Source organism: Barbatula barbatula (genome assembly GCF_947034865.1).
Source record: "Barbatula barbatula genome assembly, chromosome: 9".
Classification (NCBI taxonomy): Eukaryota; Metazoa; Chordata; class Actinopteri; order Cypriniformes; family Nemacheilidae; genus Barbatula; species Barbatula barbatula.
Genome location: NC_136772.1, coordinates 8,924,418 through 8,943,625, shown reverse-complemented (window position 1 = coordinate 8,943,625; position 19,208 = coordinate 8,924,418). Strand labels below are relative to the sequence as shown.

Genomic DNA, 19,208 nt, shown 5'->3' with positions numbered 1-19,208 from the left:
AACACCTATTGGTGAACTCTTTAAAGAACGGCGACTGCGAACGCTGCCATTGGTCCTTTCGGCTGCCACTCATTGGTTTGTTTTCCCTACTTTTCCCCTACGATGATAGGTTGCTGACGTCAGCTGTACCTTACTTAGTGTCAAGTTTATTAAAATTATACGGACAATAACCCGAAAATTATTGTCGCGTTTAGACAGATTTTCATTTCTGCCGTCCATATTTACTGATATGATGCAAAATATTCTAGTGTTTGTCTAAATGTTTTGGGTGTTGACAGAGTATCTTCTGTGTTAACATTTATGCAGTAATTGTGCAACATATGCACAAATGTCGTATCTTTAACTAAATGTATAAAGAAAAAGGATTGCAAATGTTAATTCTAGAAGGAAACCAACACAATTTTCGCACTCCTGCCATTTAAAACTTCATTATATATAGGCTAGGCTAAAGAAATATTTCAAACCTAAAGCCTAGATGAATATGATCAAGAAAGGCTTTGCAAATAAATCTGCATCGTTAATCCTTTCGATCTTTTCTTGAAAATCCAGCTTTCATTGGAGATCAAGAATTCTAAACAGTGGGTTGTCATTATTAAATAAATATTTTTAATCCAATACACATTGTTCATAATTATTCAACATCTTATATAACCTTTTATTTTTGCCAAGATAGCTCTGAGTGTTTACCTATAATGCTTATGTCTGATAAAACAATTTTGTTTTGCTTTTTAGCAGCTTGGGATGGGTTTGGTGCACACAGGGATAAAAAGTACCCCATATGATCTGTAAAATTATATACGCCGCTGTTTCTTAGATGTTTTGGGCCTAATTCTCTGTTGGAGATCCTGGATATCTTTTTCAGATAGATGGCATCGTGGATTCTAGCAAATATCAACAGATCCATTTACCAGCAAAGCTCATGTCTGATAAAACAAAAAAAATAGCTTTTTAGCAGCAAACACTCAGGATGGGTTTGATGAACGCAGGGATAAAAAGCACCCCATTTGTACTGTAACATAATATGAACTGCCGTATCTTTAATGTTTTGGGCCTAATTCCCTGCTAGAGATCCTGGACATCTTGTTCAGATAGATGACGTCATTCTAGCAAATAACAACAGATAGAAAACTCAAAACTAGACTGTCCCTGGAAGAAGTCATAAAAGGGGTGAGGGCTGAATCTTTCAATGAGACAATGACATAAAAACGGCCTTCCTTGATTTACCCAGGGGAGGAATAATTTTAGCTCAACTGTATATTATATATATAATGACTCTTTTGTTTGCTAACTAACTAAATGATTGTTTAGTCTATGTCTAATATATGTCTTGAAAAGACATGTAGTCATTAAAAGCTTTGAGCCTGTCTTTACATAATTGTAATGTTTTCAGAAACATACAAGTTTGTCTTTTGATTAAAATGCTCAGATAACTAAAGAAGGCAGACACACTTTATTGACTTCAAATGCTATTTGAAAATGACATAAATAGTGATCTGGGCAAACACAGAAATAAGTATGTGAAATAGGATGTTTTCACCATAGCGTATACTGATGTTGCACTTAACTCATTTTTAAAGGATTTAATACACAAACACTATTCAGACTAAAGTCTTTTTCACCTACTTACCTTCAAAGCTTTGAGATTAAATTAATACTGTCTTTATAGCTGGATTTACAGAATTTGAAGAATGGATTTGAAGAATGCTCTGCAAGGTTTCCTCAGTACTGATATAGAGATTAATAAAACACATGAGACCAAACACAATTGCAAAGGCATGTCCATGGAGTTTTACAGATTGGTTTTCGTACACACATAACCAAATTGAACTCCTAAGAACTGCTGGAGTGTTTGAACATTCTATTTTACTAAATGTTCACAAGTATACAGGAATTCAAAACATTTGAAAAAACAAACAGAAGTGTTTCTCAGTGAACACTATTGAAGAATAGGGGTAAAAATGTTTGACTGGGGTGTAATGTGATAAGGTACTGTACATTGATAAAACCTCACATCATCAGTGAAGATGTGTCCACAATAAAGTTTTTTATGCATTTGACTGTGAATACATGGTTTGGAACACAAGTGTATAAAGAAACATACAAAAAAACTTTAGTTAAATAGATATCTGAGATACATTACATTAGCAGTTATTAATTTGGCAGATGCTTTTATCCAAAGCGACATACAAGTAGGAGAGCATATAAACATGTCGTCAACACGATAGACAGTACCGTTAGTTTACAAGGCCATGCTACTAGGGGGATTCAAACTGGAGTAAGCAAGGGAGAGAACGAACAAGATTATTATTTTTTAGACACAAGACATTTCAGACACAATTATTGGATAGTCAAATAAATGCGGAACAGGTATGTTTTGAGCTGTTTTTTGAAAGTTGTGAATGATGCTGCAGTTGGGGGGTGGAGGCTGGCAGTTCATTCCAGGGAAACCGAATTAATAAAGGTTTTTGCAAGCGATTTGGTGCCTCGCTGTGATGAAACAACCAGGGGTCTCTCATTTTCAGACCAAAGATGATGGGAGATGTAGACCCGGAGCGGTGAGATATCCTATATGTGGAAAAAACATTCACTGTATAACACCGGGTCACTGGAACACATAAAAAAACATTCAATACTACCTCTTTTTGCCATAATGTTTATGTGGACTCTTCTGTTGTTGATAAGAGGGTGCAGAATGACTCAACTAATCACAACATTGTTCATCTGGCTATAGCTCTTCGGTGGTTGATAATATTAGCATAAACACTAAACAATAATTAAGTAAAAGGGAAATATGATTTCAGTGAAAAACACAAACTGTTTTTACACCCGGAGTTTAAACGCACGTTCTACACATTTTGTTTGTGCATGCAAAATAAGAAATACTTATTTTCTGCTTCTTATATCTTATATCCAGGTCTTGTAATCTACAACCAAGCTGAAGAGTTGGATCAGGTGTGTTAGATGAGGACATAGAAAATGTGCAAAAGCTTTGAGTGCTACAGGACAGGTTTGGAAACTCCTAATCTAAAGGCATATACACAAGTTTAACATTAGTTATGTAATGAACCGTATAGTTTATTATGCCAATTCTTGCACAAAATATCAATTAAAATACCTGAATAATAAAGACGAAAAAAACAAAAGGGCCCTGATTAGATAGAACTCAATACGATTTAAATAGCGTCACATAGTGGGAGCTCAAGAAGCTGCTTGATAACATGTCAAAAGTAGATTCTGCAAATTCTAGGCTAAGAGTTACTATATTGAAGCTATATATTTAATCATATATTTTGAAATCTTTAGTCACAACATGACAATCACGACATGTTTTGTGAAATTACTCCATTGTAAAATTCAGTCTGGGCCATTTTAAACGCAGTTAATAACTGGACACTGAAATGACCAAACCATTTAACCCTTTTTCTTAAGAACCTCACTAAGAAAGCAATTGAGCAAATCCATTTGATCGAAACAAATATTTCGAAAGACAGACTAGTTTTCAAAAATTTTTAGTACTCAAAACTTTTTATGACAAAATCTAAACAGACAACACAATAGTAAAAATGTCCATAAGATCAAACAAATACATTTTAATAACTGAAGAAAAACAAAAGGTTGTTTTGGAGAATAATAATATGTTTTTTTCTTCTGAAAAACAGGTACACTCTTATATTTATAAGAGTAATTACAAAAATATTACAGCAAAAAGTAAATGCATATCATGCATGTCCATGTCTGACTCCATTTGTACACTGGTTTACATCTGCAACCCTGGATTATGTTCCAGGTATAATGAATGAATATAATACTTCATTTCTGAGAATGTAAGTGCTAATAAGGCACAATGATGAATGTTGAGTGTCTATGGTTGTTGGGATTTGACACTTTGTTCTGTGCTCACACTTTGCTCACTGCCCTTGGCAGAGCCATTTGGATCAGCAGTCTTGGACCTTTTAGATTCTGGAGGATTGCATGATGGATCGTTGGGTGGAGATGGTCTTTCTATGGTAAAACATTTATATGCACAAACAAATCAATGACCTAGGAGATAGATTGTGCAAATACAAGTATACTAAATAGGGATGCACCGATATGTAAATATTGGCCGATAACGGATCATTTGTTTTACATTGGAAGCCGATATCTGATATATATATATATTGGCCGATATAATATAACATTGTCTGGGACTGAAAATTATTATTGTTTCCTGAAAATCATGTACCAAGCCTAACTAATTAAAGGTTCTTTAATTCTTCTTTTAAACTTTTCTGGTATAATATTTAGTTAATAAACAAATTTAAGATGTTTCCTCCTGAGCAACCAGAAAGGTGTTCTCAATAGCCACAAGTCTAACAGGTCTCAAAAAGAAAGCATTCAGACAGTAGTCGGTTTCAAACAATATGCTTTGATTAAATTATAGGAACAATTCATAAATATCTACGTACTACATCAACAATGTACATAGCAGTAAGTGAATGATCATGACAGAATGACAGTACAGTACTGGATTTGAACTGTGAGCAGCATGCAGCTGAAGTGGTTCAAAATTTTGTGTATATATATATATAGACCTAAATTTAATTATCGGCCGATAATTTATCGTGCATCCCTAGTACTAAGTATAGTTCACACACTTCTTATGGTTATAGAAGGATATAAAACACAATATTAAAAAGAAACGGAAACAATAATTGGCTTTACTAACCACGTTTGGCTTTCTCAGTAGAAGATGGAGTTACAAATCCCTGAGAGGGGGACTTTGATACAATTGGAGTCAGTGAAATTCGTCTGTAAGAGAAGCAACAAAGGATGTGTCTTAATAGACACTATGCAAAGCATTTTTCAGCATGTTATAGGTGGTAAAGACAGAATGTGTGACATTAGATTATGCCACGGCTGTATTCCCTACCTGGGCGTGGGTCCCTTTGGCGTATTGCTACCTTTACAGTTGAGGGCCCCGAGAGGAGTACTGGGGGTTGTATGGGGTGTAAGGGGTCCTTTGCTGGAGGCAGGTGTAGAGGGAGCAGATTTAGGGGTGCTGGGGTCTGTATTAGAGGTAATTGCTGGTGATTTGGGGGTGCTGAGCTTGCCCCACCCCTCCAGAGTGCTAAGTGTAATCCGTCTGGGCTGAGGTTTGTTTTGTGGCGCTTGTGGTGTGCGCTTTTCTTCTGGTCCAGGTACGCTGGTGGTCTTTGAGGTGGCAGGCCCAGCAGATACCTCTTTGGTCTTTTCCTTGTTAGCTGGTGTGTTGGTAGGGCGAGGCACTGGAGAAGCGGTCCTGCCATTGGCTGAAAGTCTCTTGCCTTTCTTCTCATTGGTTGAGGATGGGATAACCATCTCTAACTGAGGTGGTTCCTTTAATGGGGTGCCAAGCTCTCCTTCCTCAAAAGACACGAAGGAACAGTAGCCATCTGTGGAGGACACGGCCAAGAAGGAGCCATCTCGAGACCTGCAAAACAAGACAAGGAGGTTCATGCTTAGACCACAAAATTTTTGCACAAATACTCAATTCTCATTAGTCATCTAGACAGGTAGTTAACTACTTAAAGGCATAGTTCACCTAGGAAAACTCCCTCTTGGATTGTTTTAAACCTGTATAAATGTATTTGTTTTGCTTCCAAATATCTTCCTTTGTGTTTAGAAGAACAAAGAAATGTATACAGGTTTAGAACAATCCATTTTTGGGTGAACAATCCCTTTAGTTCAATTATGTTATTTTGAATTAGAGACTTTCACAAAGTGTGATCCAAACATATTTAAATCAACACAAACTACTGTTTGACTTTCATAAATTAAAAACATACCCATACAATGAGATGCAGTTTGTGGATAGAAAAATCCACAGCATAAATCATGTGATCCACAACTAGTCATTAAAGACCTAATTCCTATATTCTATATTCCAGGTCTTACCAGCTGAGATCACTGAGAGTGTGGTAGTGGATATTAGAAACGTATCCGAATGGTAGCATCTGTTGTGTGTCATAAAAGAAGATGGAGTCTTCTGATGCAACTGCAAACACTAGTCGATATGGTAAATTGAATGTGTTTGACACAGGCTTCATTGAACCATCTGTAATCCACAGAGAAAAATCAGTCTTGCCATCTCAAAACAAATCAGTGAAATAAAAGAAACATATTAAACATTAAATTCAACCTTCATCTCTTTTGGTCCTGAGCTCAAAGAAAACTGGGCAGCAGCGCACAGCCAGGGTTGCTTTAGATGGACAGGGCAGATGAGCTATGGGCCTGACACACAAATAAACAGTTCAAAACACTCAAAAAAAATGGCTACACACATCTAGATTATTTATTGTGCCAACTTTAAGGGTGGGAATTGAAACTAATCCTAATTCAAGAGAGTTCTATAAAACATCTGAAATACATCTTTCATTTGTTCAGTTGTGATGTGTACAAGAAACAGACAATGAATGATTCTACTTTAGCATCAAAAAGTAAAAAATGACTCTTAACAGATATTATTAGATATTTGTTTTAAACGGATTCTATACCAGATGACATTAATGAAAAAACACAGATATATGTGGAAAACAAAAGCAATTAAAAAAAAATACAAACCGTTTGAAGCTTTTCCTTGAAAACACGAATGTGGTGTTTGTGACATTCTCCCCAGCTTCAACACACCCAGCTTCAACAAAAAATATACATTCTATAATCCAACTCTAATAAACATGTATGTCTTAACATTTTTTCAGATGTAGCCTCAATCTCAATTGCATCTACAAAAAAAATGTTGTGCACCTGGTGCAAGGAGGAATGACCCATCTGGTGTGAAGGTGAGACGTCTGAAGAATGATCTCATGCTGTCATCATGGAACATTTTGTAGTTCTTAACCTGCACAAACGTTTTGAAGAACTTTTGGTCAGATGCTACTACAGCACACACACAGAGAAAATAAATCCCCCACACAATATATAGTTTGGCAAAAATTACATTACAAATAAATGACAAAAATCTTTTATAATAATGATAATTTTTTTATGTTTATTGACCAATGCCAAGACTGTCCTCTAAGGCCAAGCAAGCAGGATTCTTTACCAATACAACAATGTCAAATATTAATATTGCCAATATTATTTCACTCTAAATAAAATGATTACCTTTATGACACTGTACTTTCTATAAATAATGCAATTGCTAAGGACTCTCATGACACTGACCTCTCCATCTGCAGCAGCAGCTGATGTCATCTTACTCACGCTGCAAGCTTTCTTCCTGGTGTGAGCACTGTACACACGCATTACCCTAAGACACAAAGACTTGACATGCTGTATATGCAAAGCCATGTAAACAACTGGGTTTGCAAATATGCCAAATTTGCAAATCCCCAGGAGGGTGAGACTTCAAAATTGTCTCACCTGTCACAGCTCAGGGTGCCAATGTACTGTCCAAGAGGGTCCCATGACACTCCCTGCACATAACTCTTGTGTTCATTAAAGATACACATCTTTTGACCTGCAAGCACAAAATGACAGTTTTCAGCAATTTATTTGCAAAAGATCAGTTACCATTTACAAAGAAAAAATACACCTATTTATTTTGATAATTACATAGACACCAAATCAAGTATATGTATTAAGGATATTTGGTCCTGCTTCAGTTTTCTGACCTTTGTTGATGTCCCACATGATGGCAGTATTGTCTACAGAGCCAGAAACCAAATTATTTCCATCGCTGGTCCACGAGATATCATACACATCCTCAATGTGTCCCCTTTACAAACACAAATGACAACATGACCTTGAAAATACCCCAAAAGATGACAAATTCGAAAAGAACAAAAGAAAAGTGAAGCCGAATGTAGGCCAGTGGAAACTAAACGCTTACCTTAAAGTCTTCACCACACTCCAACTCTCTTTATTAAGTTGAGAATCTTCATCTTCCTGGAAGGTCGGGGCTTGTTCAGGTTCCTTACTGTCATTTAGTTTCCAAAGCAGGATAGCTGCATCTGAAACAGAAATAAACAAATGTGCCAAAAATAATCCCAGCCGTCGAACTACACAATTACATTTCTGTTCTATTACAAGCGTGCAAAGAGCACTGCCCGACCTTAGGTGAACCTTTAAGAAAATAACCACCAGACAATGAAGACTAAATTTACCATCCCCTCCAGAAGCCAGGAGTTCAGCTGCCGGTGAAAAACGCACCACATTCACTGCTTTAGTATGTCGTGCCAAGTTAGACAAAAAATCAACGACCGCCTTCCCATCAGGGCCTCTATCCACACGCCACATCTGGAAAAGAACAGGTGTCATCTAAAGACTCCAGTAACAGTTAGGGTGGCCATACGTCCGGCTTTTGGCCGGACAGTCCGGATTTTAAGCCCACTATCCGGCCTTAAAAAACGCGCTCTAAAGCCTTTATTGGGATCACTGTATCATGATACCATAGATACGATAGACAAAATTGTATTGTATTTGCGAGTACACCAGATGCAGTTATTCTTGCGTCACTAAATGCCGCAAAGTGTCCTCCTTTTGGGTGTTATGGAAATGGACACCCTAGTAACAGTGTTGGAGAAACATACCTGCGGTATATTACATCATGGTATACATTATCTCACCCGAACGGTGGTGTCTACACCGGCTGTAGCCAGGCGCTGTATTCGTCCCTCCCCCTTCTGCTGGAAATCCATACTGTATACTGGCTCCTTATTGTGCCAGGCGATCTCACAAGTTACCACCTTCATCCTGAAACTGTTGGCCTACAAATAATATAAGAAAAATACCGTATTATGACGCTATCATCCTAGTACAACAGCTGAGAGTGTGGAGTAATCCAAGAGTGGGGAATTGCGATATTAAAGAAACGGTGGTTGTTTAAAGAAAACCCCCACACAGACTAAAAGTGCAATTCTTTAAACAATAATACCTGCTATCCTGCTTTGGAAAGCAGTAATATAACAATGCTAATTTGCTACATTTCACACGTACGATATTTCAACAGTCAAAGTTCATAACCAATGGACATGAAGAGAAACCTGTTGCAAACCACTGAAAAACTTTATATAACAAACTATCGTACAGATGTAACGTAGCAATATTAGTGACACGACGCATCTTCTGCACTATAAACAAACATTACATCTGGACCGACTGACAAAAGGGTCCGCTAAGAAAAGTAATTTTATAACAGTTAAGGTAATCATAAACGACGATGAAATGTGTGAAGTTCAGGCAAAGGTTACCTGGACAATTTAGGTTGCAATATCTGTAACAATTGTTCCGCACAGATCTAGGTGTCACTTCCCGCTTTCTTCCAAACAGGCGCTTTTCCCGCGCTGCTGTCTGCGACCGAGCGCTTCCGGTACAGAGGGTTGCCAGATTTCACTCCTACAACTCAACGTTGGGTCTCACATATTTTAAACGCTTAAATTACATGTTAGCATTTAAACAATGATAGCAACTAGTTGGATACAACAAACATGTATCATCTCATTTACTTCTTTATGAAATCAAATGTATGAAAATAATTATAAACTAATTAATTAACTAATTAAAAAAATATAATAATTTAAAACGTGTATTGCAGGGTGGTTTGCGAATAATTGGCAACCACTTCGGCGAATACGTACATCACAAAATCTCAAATCTGGTAAACAAGATTTTTGTAAGGAAATACACATTTTATTTAACATTTAATTTACACCATGTACAATGATATAAACGCAACATCTTCTTTAAGTCCCAGAATAGATGGCAATAAAATACCACAGCTCTGCTATTAACCGTACCATTTTGCAGCATAAAATTAGCTAATTATGGGGCATTCATAGCACGACATTACATATATTAGGTAATTCTGAGTAAAACATAATATTGTTATTATTATACAAATATATTATTCAACTCAGTTCCACCCCCAAGAATGCAAACATTGCACACAAACTGCAGGTGAAAACATAAAACAAATGATCAAAATGCTGACCATTTTCATTTGTATCAGTAGAAATTATCACATGCGCTGTCATAATTATATAAAACGATATAAATATTTTCAGAATACGATAAAATTCCTTTAACTGAACACAAACTTTGGATAAAAGATTTGGTGACAAAGTAGCTTTAAGAGGAAGTATTTCCAGATGGAGAAATCTCCTGTAAAACCTGGTTCAAAATCTCATCTATAACTTCACAGTCATAGTTGACTTGGTCAGGGTCCAACGCAGGAACAAATGTGACCAACAGACGAGCAACACTGCTCCTCAGCTCCCTTAACCTAAGCAACAGAACAGAATATATACTTATGTCATGACAATATATAATCACATATATCTAAATGTAGAGGTTAATGTTCAGTTAGCTGATCATAGTTGCAAAATAAACCCAAATAAACATTGATAAATGTACAATTACATTTATTACACAAGAAAACACAGTCAAATGAACAGACAATTAGGCCAATACATTTTATTACATCTTCTAAAAAGATCTTCTACATAACAACAAAAGTACTGTATATGGAAATTGAACATTTAAATGAAATGTTTTCTTATTAAACTATCAATTTATTTTTTGTGGAATTAGGAAACTTACTTTGCTTTGGTGACTACAATATCTTCTTCCTCTTTGATCTGATTCAAATGGCTTGCAGAACTAGCTGTTGCATTCTTGCACTCTTCCAGATTTTTTCTCAGTTGGTCCAAGTCTTTCTGCATCTGTTCAAAGCGAGCTTTCTCCCGTTCCACGCAGTCCAACTTTTTGTAGTTATTGAAAAATGAATGAAAAACAGAGATAAAAAACAAAAAGCGTCAATAAAGGCGTCAAGTTTTCCAATTGTTGGCCACCACTGGTTCAGGTCATTTGGCCTCCATTAAATGATACTTTACTCATACATAACTAACTATAACTAGGGATACTCCACCTAAAAATTTACCTGTGAAAATGAACTAATCTGTATACATTTCTTTGTTCTGCTGATCACAAATATTTGGAAAAATGTTAGCAACTGTGATTTCTGGGACGTCATTGACTACCCTAGAAACATTTTAAACGGTTGTCAATGGTGCCCTAGAACTGTTTGCTTTCCTAAATTCTTAAAAAGATCTAATTTTGTGTCCAACAGAACAAAACAATTTTGTTCTACTATGGTGGTCAATGATGCCCCAGAAATGTCAGATGCTAACATTTCTACAAATGTTTTTCCCTGTGTTCATCAGAACAAATAAATGTATACAGATTAGGAACAACTTGAGGGTGATTAAATGATGACAGAATTTTCATTTTTGGGTGAAGAATCCCTTAAACCACCAATCATCATATGGTAAACAGGATCGCCATAACAATCCAATGCTTCATGCTCCCCAGCCTTAATAAAGTTCCTGCTACGGTAACAGGAAATACTGTTGTTTCTCATAGTAGACAAAAGTTTAGTATTAGACACTAACCTTGCTTTTTAATTCATGACATTCTGCATTCCGCTGGTCTAGCTCACTGAGAAGAAACTCCGTCTGAAGAGCCATTTCATCCTCCACATCTACCACTGTTGAGGGACCTGCACCCTGAGCTTTCATCCTGTCTTGTGCATCTTTCTCAACTTTCATCACTAGCAACATCCCCTCTTGCTTCCTCCTCAGCTCATTTATGGTTTGTGTGAGTTTTTCGTTGTGCTGTGTTACCTGTAAGTACAGCGTTTTATAGTCTTTCTCATCTACTGGATCGGTTTGGATGTTTTGATGGCTGAAATCTTTCTTAACAGTGAGTTCTAGCACTTTAAGTTTTTTCTCCTCCAGTTCCAAAGCGAGCGACTGAGCTTTCAATTTGAACTCATCTCTTTCCTGGGCTGTGGTATCCATGAGTTGCAGAAGACTGTCCTGCTGTTCCTGGGCTTCCAGGGTTGGAACATGGTATATATTTAGAGGCGAATTCACAGAAAATATTTCTTCAGAAATGGTACTCAGACCACCTGTTCTTCTATCACTTCCACCCGAGAGACTTTCAGTCTCCACAGAATTTTTGACTGACATTTCAGTATCTCTTTTCTTCTTGCATTCTTCCTCAGTACTGCTCTGCTCCATTGGTGTCATATTATTTTCTGTCTCTTCTCTTTTCATCTCCACATCTTCTTTTCTCTGTTGGTCCTCTTCCATCTTTACAGCCATAACACATTCTGTCTGGGTTGTCATGCTGACTTGATCTTTCGAAATTGGTGGGCCTGTCATTTCACTTGTGGAAGCCTCAGTGGCAGATGTACTTCTTTCTAGCTTCACGTTAAGAAGGTTAAAGGTCGGCGCTTTGGGTCTTGGTGTGCTTTTGTTTTCATCAATAACAACATCATCATCATCATCAGCCTTGCTCTTCACATCCTCTGTCTCAACACTGTCATCAGATATCTCCATCTGTGAGGTTGGGGAATCTGATAGATTTTTGGATGTTGATGGCCTGTCTTCTATGTTGTTACAGTTCATTTTAAGTAGTCTTCCTTTCTTAAGAGCTCGGCTCTCGGTTCGCTCCTCTAGACTTCTCTTTCTTCTGAAGGAAGAAAATCATGTTTTTTGTAAAAAATGTGAGTGGGCTTTATATTATGACATCACATTACAGAGCTCCAGTGAGAAGTCAAAGAAAAAAAGAAGGTCCCACCTTGCAAAAGGGGAGAGGGACTTGACTTCTGTAATGACTGGCATGTTTTCTGAGGGCGTAGAGGCTACACAAGTACAAAGAGAATATTAATGTGCACATTTTAGGCTCATTATGGCACAAGCAAATGCTTAGTTTTACCAGATTGTAGAAAAGGGCTGAAAGTGACAGGGCTCCTGGCTGTCCCATAAGTAGAAGCTGTGGGGGACCTAGATGGGGAAGAGCCCTATGGAAAAAAAATGGACAGCAGACATAGAGAAGACCATATGAGACTAATATGTTCCCTGGTTCTTCCTGAACTAATTTATTTTTTAGGATTGATTAATGACATACTGTTTGCTGGAGTTTACGCATAAGGTCATTCTGTCTTCTTTTCAGATCTTCATTCTGTTGTGCTAGCTCTGCATTTCTCTGCTGTTCCTGCTTCCTGGTTTCTTCCATCTAATCCACATAGATATAAACAATCACATTACATACAAAGACAACAAAACCGAGTAGATACAACACAATGCAAACTAACCAATAACCGGATGCATTTAAAAAAAATACCTGAATTATTTTCTGTTCCTGCTGTTTCTTTAGGTTTTTCTCACTGTATTGAACAAATGCAAAAATATGTTTCAAATAAAAAAGTTTCATTGAAAATTCAATGAACATTGTGGTCTGTTTGGAAAATAAATTGTTTTGTATGAAGAATTATTGCAAATCATTTTGGCAAAACTGAAGATACACATTCACATTTAGAAAAAACTAATTATGAATTAAATATAAACTCACTGCAGCTTGTACTTGATCAGGCAGGCAGATGTTTCATCTTCAGAATCTTCAGGTTCCTCTGGGTTTCCACATCCCCTGAATAAATTAAATGTATTTTTCAAATAAAATGTATCTTACATGACTTTTAGATGCTAGCTGCTGGATGTTAATACACATACAGTATAAATGTGTATGAAACAAACCTGTGCTCTGTATCTGGGTTCATTCGACAGAACCATTTCTCAGGGAGCTTATCTGTATCGATGCCATCTGGGAGTTTTCGCCACTTCTGACAATCATCACATTGAACCCAGTTTTGGTCTGGACGCTTCCTTCACATTCAAGAAGAAAACAATGGTTATATGTGAATGTAGTGAATAAACCGGTTTAAAACTATACTTTTTTTGCTTTGGATGTTGATCAAATGTAAACTAACGGGATATCCTCTACAGGTACTTTACTGTTGAGACCATTTTCAAGACGAATAGCTTTCCAATACTCTTCTAGCTTCACACCCAAAGCTTGTATTGTTCTTCTGTGGGGACAAACAATCAACAACACAGATTTTAACATGTGCATAGTTGTATGTATTTTCTTTATATAGACCATTTTGAAGAATGTGTTTGACATTTTACATGTATTTCAGACTTGCTTTATTCTTTAATTTATACTGCATTGCAGAGCTGCACAAAATAGGCACTGAGATGTTACTCTGAGAAACATAACACAAAACTTGTGCCACCATCAAACAGATCACAAATGAGCCCCAAAAGTAGGTTTACCCCACCTGCCAATGAGACCATGGCTTAAAAACGTTATAATGGGTTAATTAATACACTTTTTATGATTTACATGTTTGTCGATTGAAGGAATTGTCTTTAGTCGAAAAGAAATTGAAGTTTTTTGATGAAAACAATTCAGGATTGTTCTCCATATAGTGGACCTCAATGGACTCCAAACGGTTGAAGGTCAAAATTACCGTTTCAGTGCAGCCTCAAAGAGCTTTAAACGATACCAGACGATGAATCAAGGTCTTATCTAGCAAAATGTTCGGTCATTTAAAAAAAAAAACGTATAAACTTTGCACACTCAAATGCTCGCCTTGCTCTGTTCTACAAAGCACACTTACGACTTCGCATAATCCTAATTATGTTGAAAAGGTCAAGTACATGCCAAGAGTGATGTTTAAAATGGTCACTAGCCTTGCGGGATTCACCCCGGAAAACTTGTAAAAATGGTTTGTAATTTGCGTCATTTCGTCAGATCCTGCTGCTAGCCAGTGCTTGGAGGCTGCGAGTGATTTGTAGCGTTGGGTAGGATTTTATACAACTTTTTGTATTATTTATGCCTGTATTTAGTACCTTTACTTTTAAACGGCAAGCAGCGTTGACATCTGGGATTCATCAGTGAAAAACAAGAAAGTACGAACTGATGACAGTTTACAAAGAAAAAGTGAATGTGATTGGACTCAAGAATGAAAGAAAACATGAATGAATATTGGCAAGGCATTTAAAAGGTGGCGTGAACTCTCTGATCTGAAAGGATTTGAAAGGATGCAGGCATGACTTTATTTCCTTCGAACAAGTTAGACATTTCAATATTTTAATAGATAACACAACATAGCTCCCATGTTGAGTTAATATAGATGGGTACAGCTTCATCGGTTGCTCTTTCTCTCTTTATGTTCATTATGATAAATGTAATTTAGGCCCTATTTGCATGGGGTTAGTATTATCTGGGGACCTCGTGTGATTTAGAAGATACCTCCCCACATGTGACGCCATTAGCACGGATAAGTGAAGCCAGTGATTTCACTAACTTTACTTTTATTTCATATATGATGGCAAGGCTTTGCATATAGTAAATACAGTTGTATGATGTACAATGAATTATGACTGTCAGCATTTAAGACCCGTGTTCAAGGATCTTCTGTTCGGTTCGCATTACCGGAGTTTCCAAGAAAGATAACAAAAAGGCAGGTTTGAAAATGACCCAGCATCCGAAATAATATCAAAACACAGACTCCATTTGCGCTATTTGGGTCTATTTATTGGGTCTAGTTATATCATCTGCCATGTTATATATGTTTATTATGCGCTACTGATTACTAAGCTTCTCACGACTCAAAATATCAGATTAAGCCGTGCAGTTGAGTAGTGGCGAATCACAACTCACATAAAGATAATACCTCGGCACATCACCCTTCAGTAGCAATGACAACTTCCGATGGCGACAAAGAGGTCAATCCTACGTAGACAAATTCAATCAGTGATAACTGTATCAGGCAGTAGATACCTGCTAATTGTGTTTGATCGGATTCTTTGTAGAATTGGTGTTAACCTATAAATCCAAACTCAATCTGCAATCCATCTGTAGTGATTATCCTCACCTGTACTCATCGGTGTTGTCAAAGTCCTGCTTGTTATGTGTCGGCTTGAGAAAGTTGCATTCGATCACTGCAATAACCCCCACTCCCTTTATATTTGCCTATTGTGAAGACAAGATTGCATGTAATAACTCAAAATAGAAAACAACCCCAAGAATGGGCATACATAATAATTAGTTTATATTGAATTTCATAAAGCACTCACCCTGTTTTGGCATCCCACACGCTCATAGGCTTTGATGAGCCTGTTTCTATGGTACATCATGACTCCATAATGTTCCTTGCTCTTGGTGTTGTAGCCAAATGTGATTGGGATTTTTTTCTGGAAACTTACTTAAGGAAAAAATTACTATGTATATATTTGTAGACCATAGAGGATTGTAAATCACATTAAATGATCTGAGAGTCTTTGAAATCTTGTTGTTGCACCACTGTGTCAAACAATGTCAATAAATATTCATTCATTCAAAGAAGTATTGTATTATCAACTAAATTTCTCTCACACTACTTTTGTAGTATAAAGCTTTTATTTTGATCGTGTTACTGTAATGTAACTACTATATGACGACGTTATACATTTATAATGCTTTGAAACAATATGAATTGTGAACGCTACATAAATACTGGCAGCCTATTACTTAATATGATGAATAACTTAAATAACCTAAACATCATATAAAATAAGTCACTAAATATGTCTATGCCAAGTTGTTGTTGTCATGTTGAAACAAATTTTCTGCTTTGAAAGACAGTTAAGTAGCTATAAGAGTTTTGCATGTGTCTGGATACATTAAGAAAGTTGGGTTGGTATTTATTTTTGACAACGTGTGCCAGGCTTTTTGCAATCAGCTGAGTTTTTACTTTCTGTCCACGAATGTTAATCTGCATTCTGGGCTTCAAGTAGAGGACACTACAGTATGCCTGAAAAAAATAACATGCATACAGACACACAATGCTATTTTATTTATGTCCAAACTGTCAGATTGTAGTGAAGTTACCATCAGAATATCCTCATAGAGATTGCAGTACACTTTACTGTAATTTTAATTTAACATGGTTAGAACAAAAATCAAGTATTCACCCGCAAGGAGAAGTCACTTTCTGGGCTTGACTGAAATACTCGATAGGATTGCTTGTATATCTCTTTTTCACTCTCATATACATCAGCTGGTATCTGGATGTTGTAACGGTCCGTCTCAAAGTCAAACTCTGATTTACCGGCTGATGTTCTGTAGAAGAAAAAGATTCCTCGTTTATAAAAGTACTTTAATAATCTCATTCAATTAGCAAACCAGGCTTTCTCAATCTTGCTTAGCATAGCACATTTAAGTAGCACTTTCTGGACAGCATATACTTACTTGCGGATGTTCCAAATAATAATTCTTGTTCCTGTGGAGTCTTTGGAATCGTGTGTGTTGATGGCATTGAGCTCTGCGATCAGCTTTTGTTCTGTATTGAACAGAGAGTATCGCAGGATATCTTGGAGACTTGGTGCGTGCTGTGACTCAGGGCGGAGTGAGAGGAAAAGTCAAGGATCAGGATGTCAAATCGAGAATACTGTATAAAAACTGAAGTAACTCTAATATATATTCAAATATGTCTAACTGCTATTGCACTTTCCTCTTTTCATATTGTGCAATATTTTACTGTTCGTCTTTTCATGCATTTCTTTGGTTAAGGATATTTGACCCTCCAAAGCGTTTAAACGTCACAATTGGTACGATGATGTTTTCAGCTTGAACCTCTTGAAGGTATGTCTGGGACAGCATGCCCACACACATAGACTCTCCCATCTTTGAAAATACAATGGCGTCTTTTCCTAAGCGCATGGAGCCGGATTTAAATCCATTGCCATAGAGGCCGATAGGAACATGATTATTCTTTGTCTCCTTATCACTGAAGCCGAAACTAACAAGGAGATAAATAAAAGCCTATTAGTACACAAATACATGTGGATAACTGCCTTTTGACCAATTTAATTTCCAAAAAAGGACATATATGACAACATATTGGTTTGTACTTTCACTCACCTCAGCATTTTGTACATTTTGTCATAATCCATTCCTGCTCCATTATCCATAAAAGTAAGACAATCCTGATCTTGAATCCTTGTTTTATCAATCCAGAACTGCCTTGCACTAACATCTGGGTCGTAGGCATTGTCTAAAAGCCAACCGGAATTTAAGTAAACTATTGCAGACTTCGTATAGCAAATGGCTACTATAGAATCTACTACAGTAGCACTTATATTTCACTGAACAAATGTGAGACTCTGTTATACTTTACTTTCAGCTACTGGCATCTTCATGTGAATTTTGCATCATGGAAACATCATCATTCATATTTTATTACACCTTTCTTGCACTTTTACTGACTTAATTGCAATTAAATGATAGTATACAATCAATTTATGTCTGAGACTTTAAATCATATAACAAGCAAGTCAACAGTATTCACCTATCAGCTCAGCAATGGCACTGAAGGGCCAGGTGTGGCTGGTAGAGTTGGTGTGTAGGAACTTCGGACTGAGCTTTAAAAGGGAAAAGATACTAGATCACGTTTTACATTGCATTAGGATATTAAACAATATAAAAGAACTTTAATGTTTACAATATACATTTACCTATGTGCTTAACTAATACATAGTATTATTGGATTGAATTTTTATAATGAATTCATGCAACTGTTCGTTCAATACTAAAAACAAAGTGTTCAGTGGCATTTATTTCATGTAATATAATGGGTTTATTAAATAATGCATGTCTATATGTATTCCTGCCTGGGCTAAATCCTTTTTACTGAGAAACAAAAATGAAAGTAAAAACGCATTAGCCTTTCTGATTGGAAGATCAACACATACGTCACGAAATCTAAACACATGCATGAGACACGATAACATTCATGACACATTCATGCTAACGTTACTTACAATAAACTCGGTATCAATTACTATTTGGTAGTCGTTTTTACGTGCAAATATCGTACATGTGTTGACATAAACATCAAAATCTTAACCACCGATGTGCTAATAGTGAGGAAAGTCATAATGCAACTTGACATGCAGTCCATTTAAATATTTGTGCCTATAATAATGTGTTATCATTACTCATGGCAGGTTAAAGTTACTGTACGTACCGAGCTAAGGGGGATTCCTTTCTCGGTCTGAACCGCCATCCTAGTTTTAACAAAACCCGCGATCATACGAAAGTTTCAAGAGGTGATTTCTGACATCCGGGGGTGTGACCTGACCTACAATTGTCTGATTTTCAAAATAAAGGACCGAGAAAATGACTGTAAATAAAAGTCGACCATAATGCATTAACTCTGTCGTTTTGGGACACATTTGCCTAATGTTTCTTATTGTAAGATAAGAAACATTAGACAAATTGTATTGTTTCTTATTCTAAATTTAAATTATCATTTTTTTCATTTAAAATTAAAAGCCAATGTAGAAGAATCATGATAA

General features: G+C 36.6%; 2 protein-coding genes across 4 annotated transcripts; both read right to left on the bottom strand.

The window, feature by feature from the left end:
- Nucleotides 1-3,055: 3,055 nt before the first annotated feature.
- On the bottom strand, nucleotides 3,056-9,361 carry chaf1b (chromatin assembly factor 1, subunit B). 2 transcript variants are annotated; one of them, XM_079464832.1, is made up of 14 exons: nucleotides 9,213-9,361; nucleotides 8,589-8,729; nucleotides 8,127-8,259; nucleotides 7,853-7,973; nucleotides 7,635-7,738; nucleotides 7,384-7,480; nucleotides 7,186-7,270; nucleotides 6,766-6,859; nucleotides 6,583-6,652; nucleotides 6,161-6,252; nucleotides 5,917-6,076; nucleotides 4,913-5,452; nucleotides 4,709-4,791; nucleotides 3,056-4,002 (listed from the first exon to the last, which is right to left on the bottom strand). In XM_079464832.1, exons 2-14 carry the CDS (start codon nucleotides 8,712-8,714, stop codon nucleotides 3,863-3,865), a joined length of 1,845 nt encoding a protein of 614 aa, XP_079320958.1. In that variant the 5' UTR covers nucleotides 8,715-8,729; nucleotides 9,213-9,361; the 3' UTR covers nucleotides 3,056-3,862. The 2 variants fall into 2 exon arrangements, with proteins under 2 accessions (XP_079320958.1, XP_079320959.1); XM_079464833.1 differs by lacking the exon at nucleotides 9,213-9,361 and adding an exon at nucleotides 8,897-9,209 and having other exon boundaries at nucleotides 3,501-4,002.
- A 272-nt stretch (nucleotides 9,362-9,633) lies between these two features.
- LOC306898502 (MORC family CW-type zinc finger protein 3-like) lies at nucleotides 9,634-18,983 on the bottom strand. 2 transcript variants are annotated; one of them, XM_079464018.1, is made up of 19 exons: nucleotides 18,878-18,983; nucleotides 18,200-18,272; nucleotides 17,773-17,905; nucleotides 17,427-17,650; nucleotides 17,101-17,257; nucleotides 16,824-16,971; nucleotides 16,532-16,663; nucleotides 15,948-16,064; nucleotides 15,746-15,843; nucleotides 13,793-13,891; nucleotides 13,560-13,688; nucleotides 13,378-13,452; nucleotides 13,150-13,192; nucleotides 12,934-13,041; nucleotides 12,742-12,826; nucleotides 12,604-12,667; nucleotides 11,412-12,495; nucleotides 10,561-10,721; nucleotides 9,634-10,243 (listed from the first exon to the last, which is right to left on the bottom strand). In XM_079464018.1, the coding sequence occupies exons 1-19, from the start codon at nucleotides 18,941-18,943 to the stop codon at nucleotides 10,090-10,092; spliced, it is 3,150 nt and encodes a 1,049-aa protein (XP_079320144.1). In that variant the 5' UTR covers nucleotides 18,944-18,983; the 3' UTR covers nucleotides 9,634-10,089. The 2 variants fall into 2 exon arrangements, with proteins under 2 accessions (XP_079320144.1, XP_079320143.1); XM_079464017.1 differs by having other exon boundaries at nucleotides 9,635-10,243; nucleotides 11,412-12,492; nucleotides 18,878-18,963.
- Between the last annotated feature and the right edge of the window lie 225 nt (nucleotides 18,984-19,208).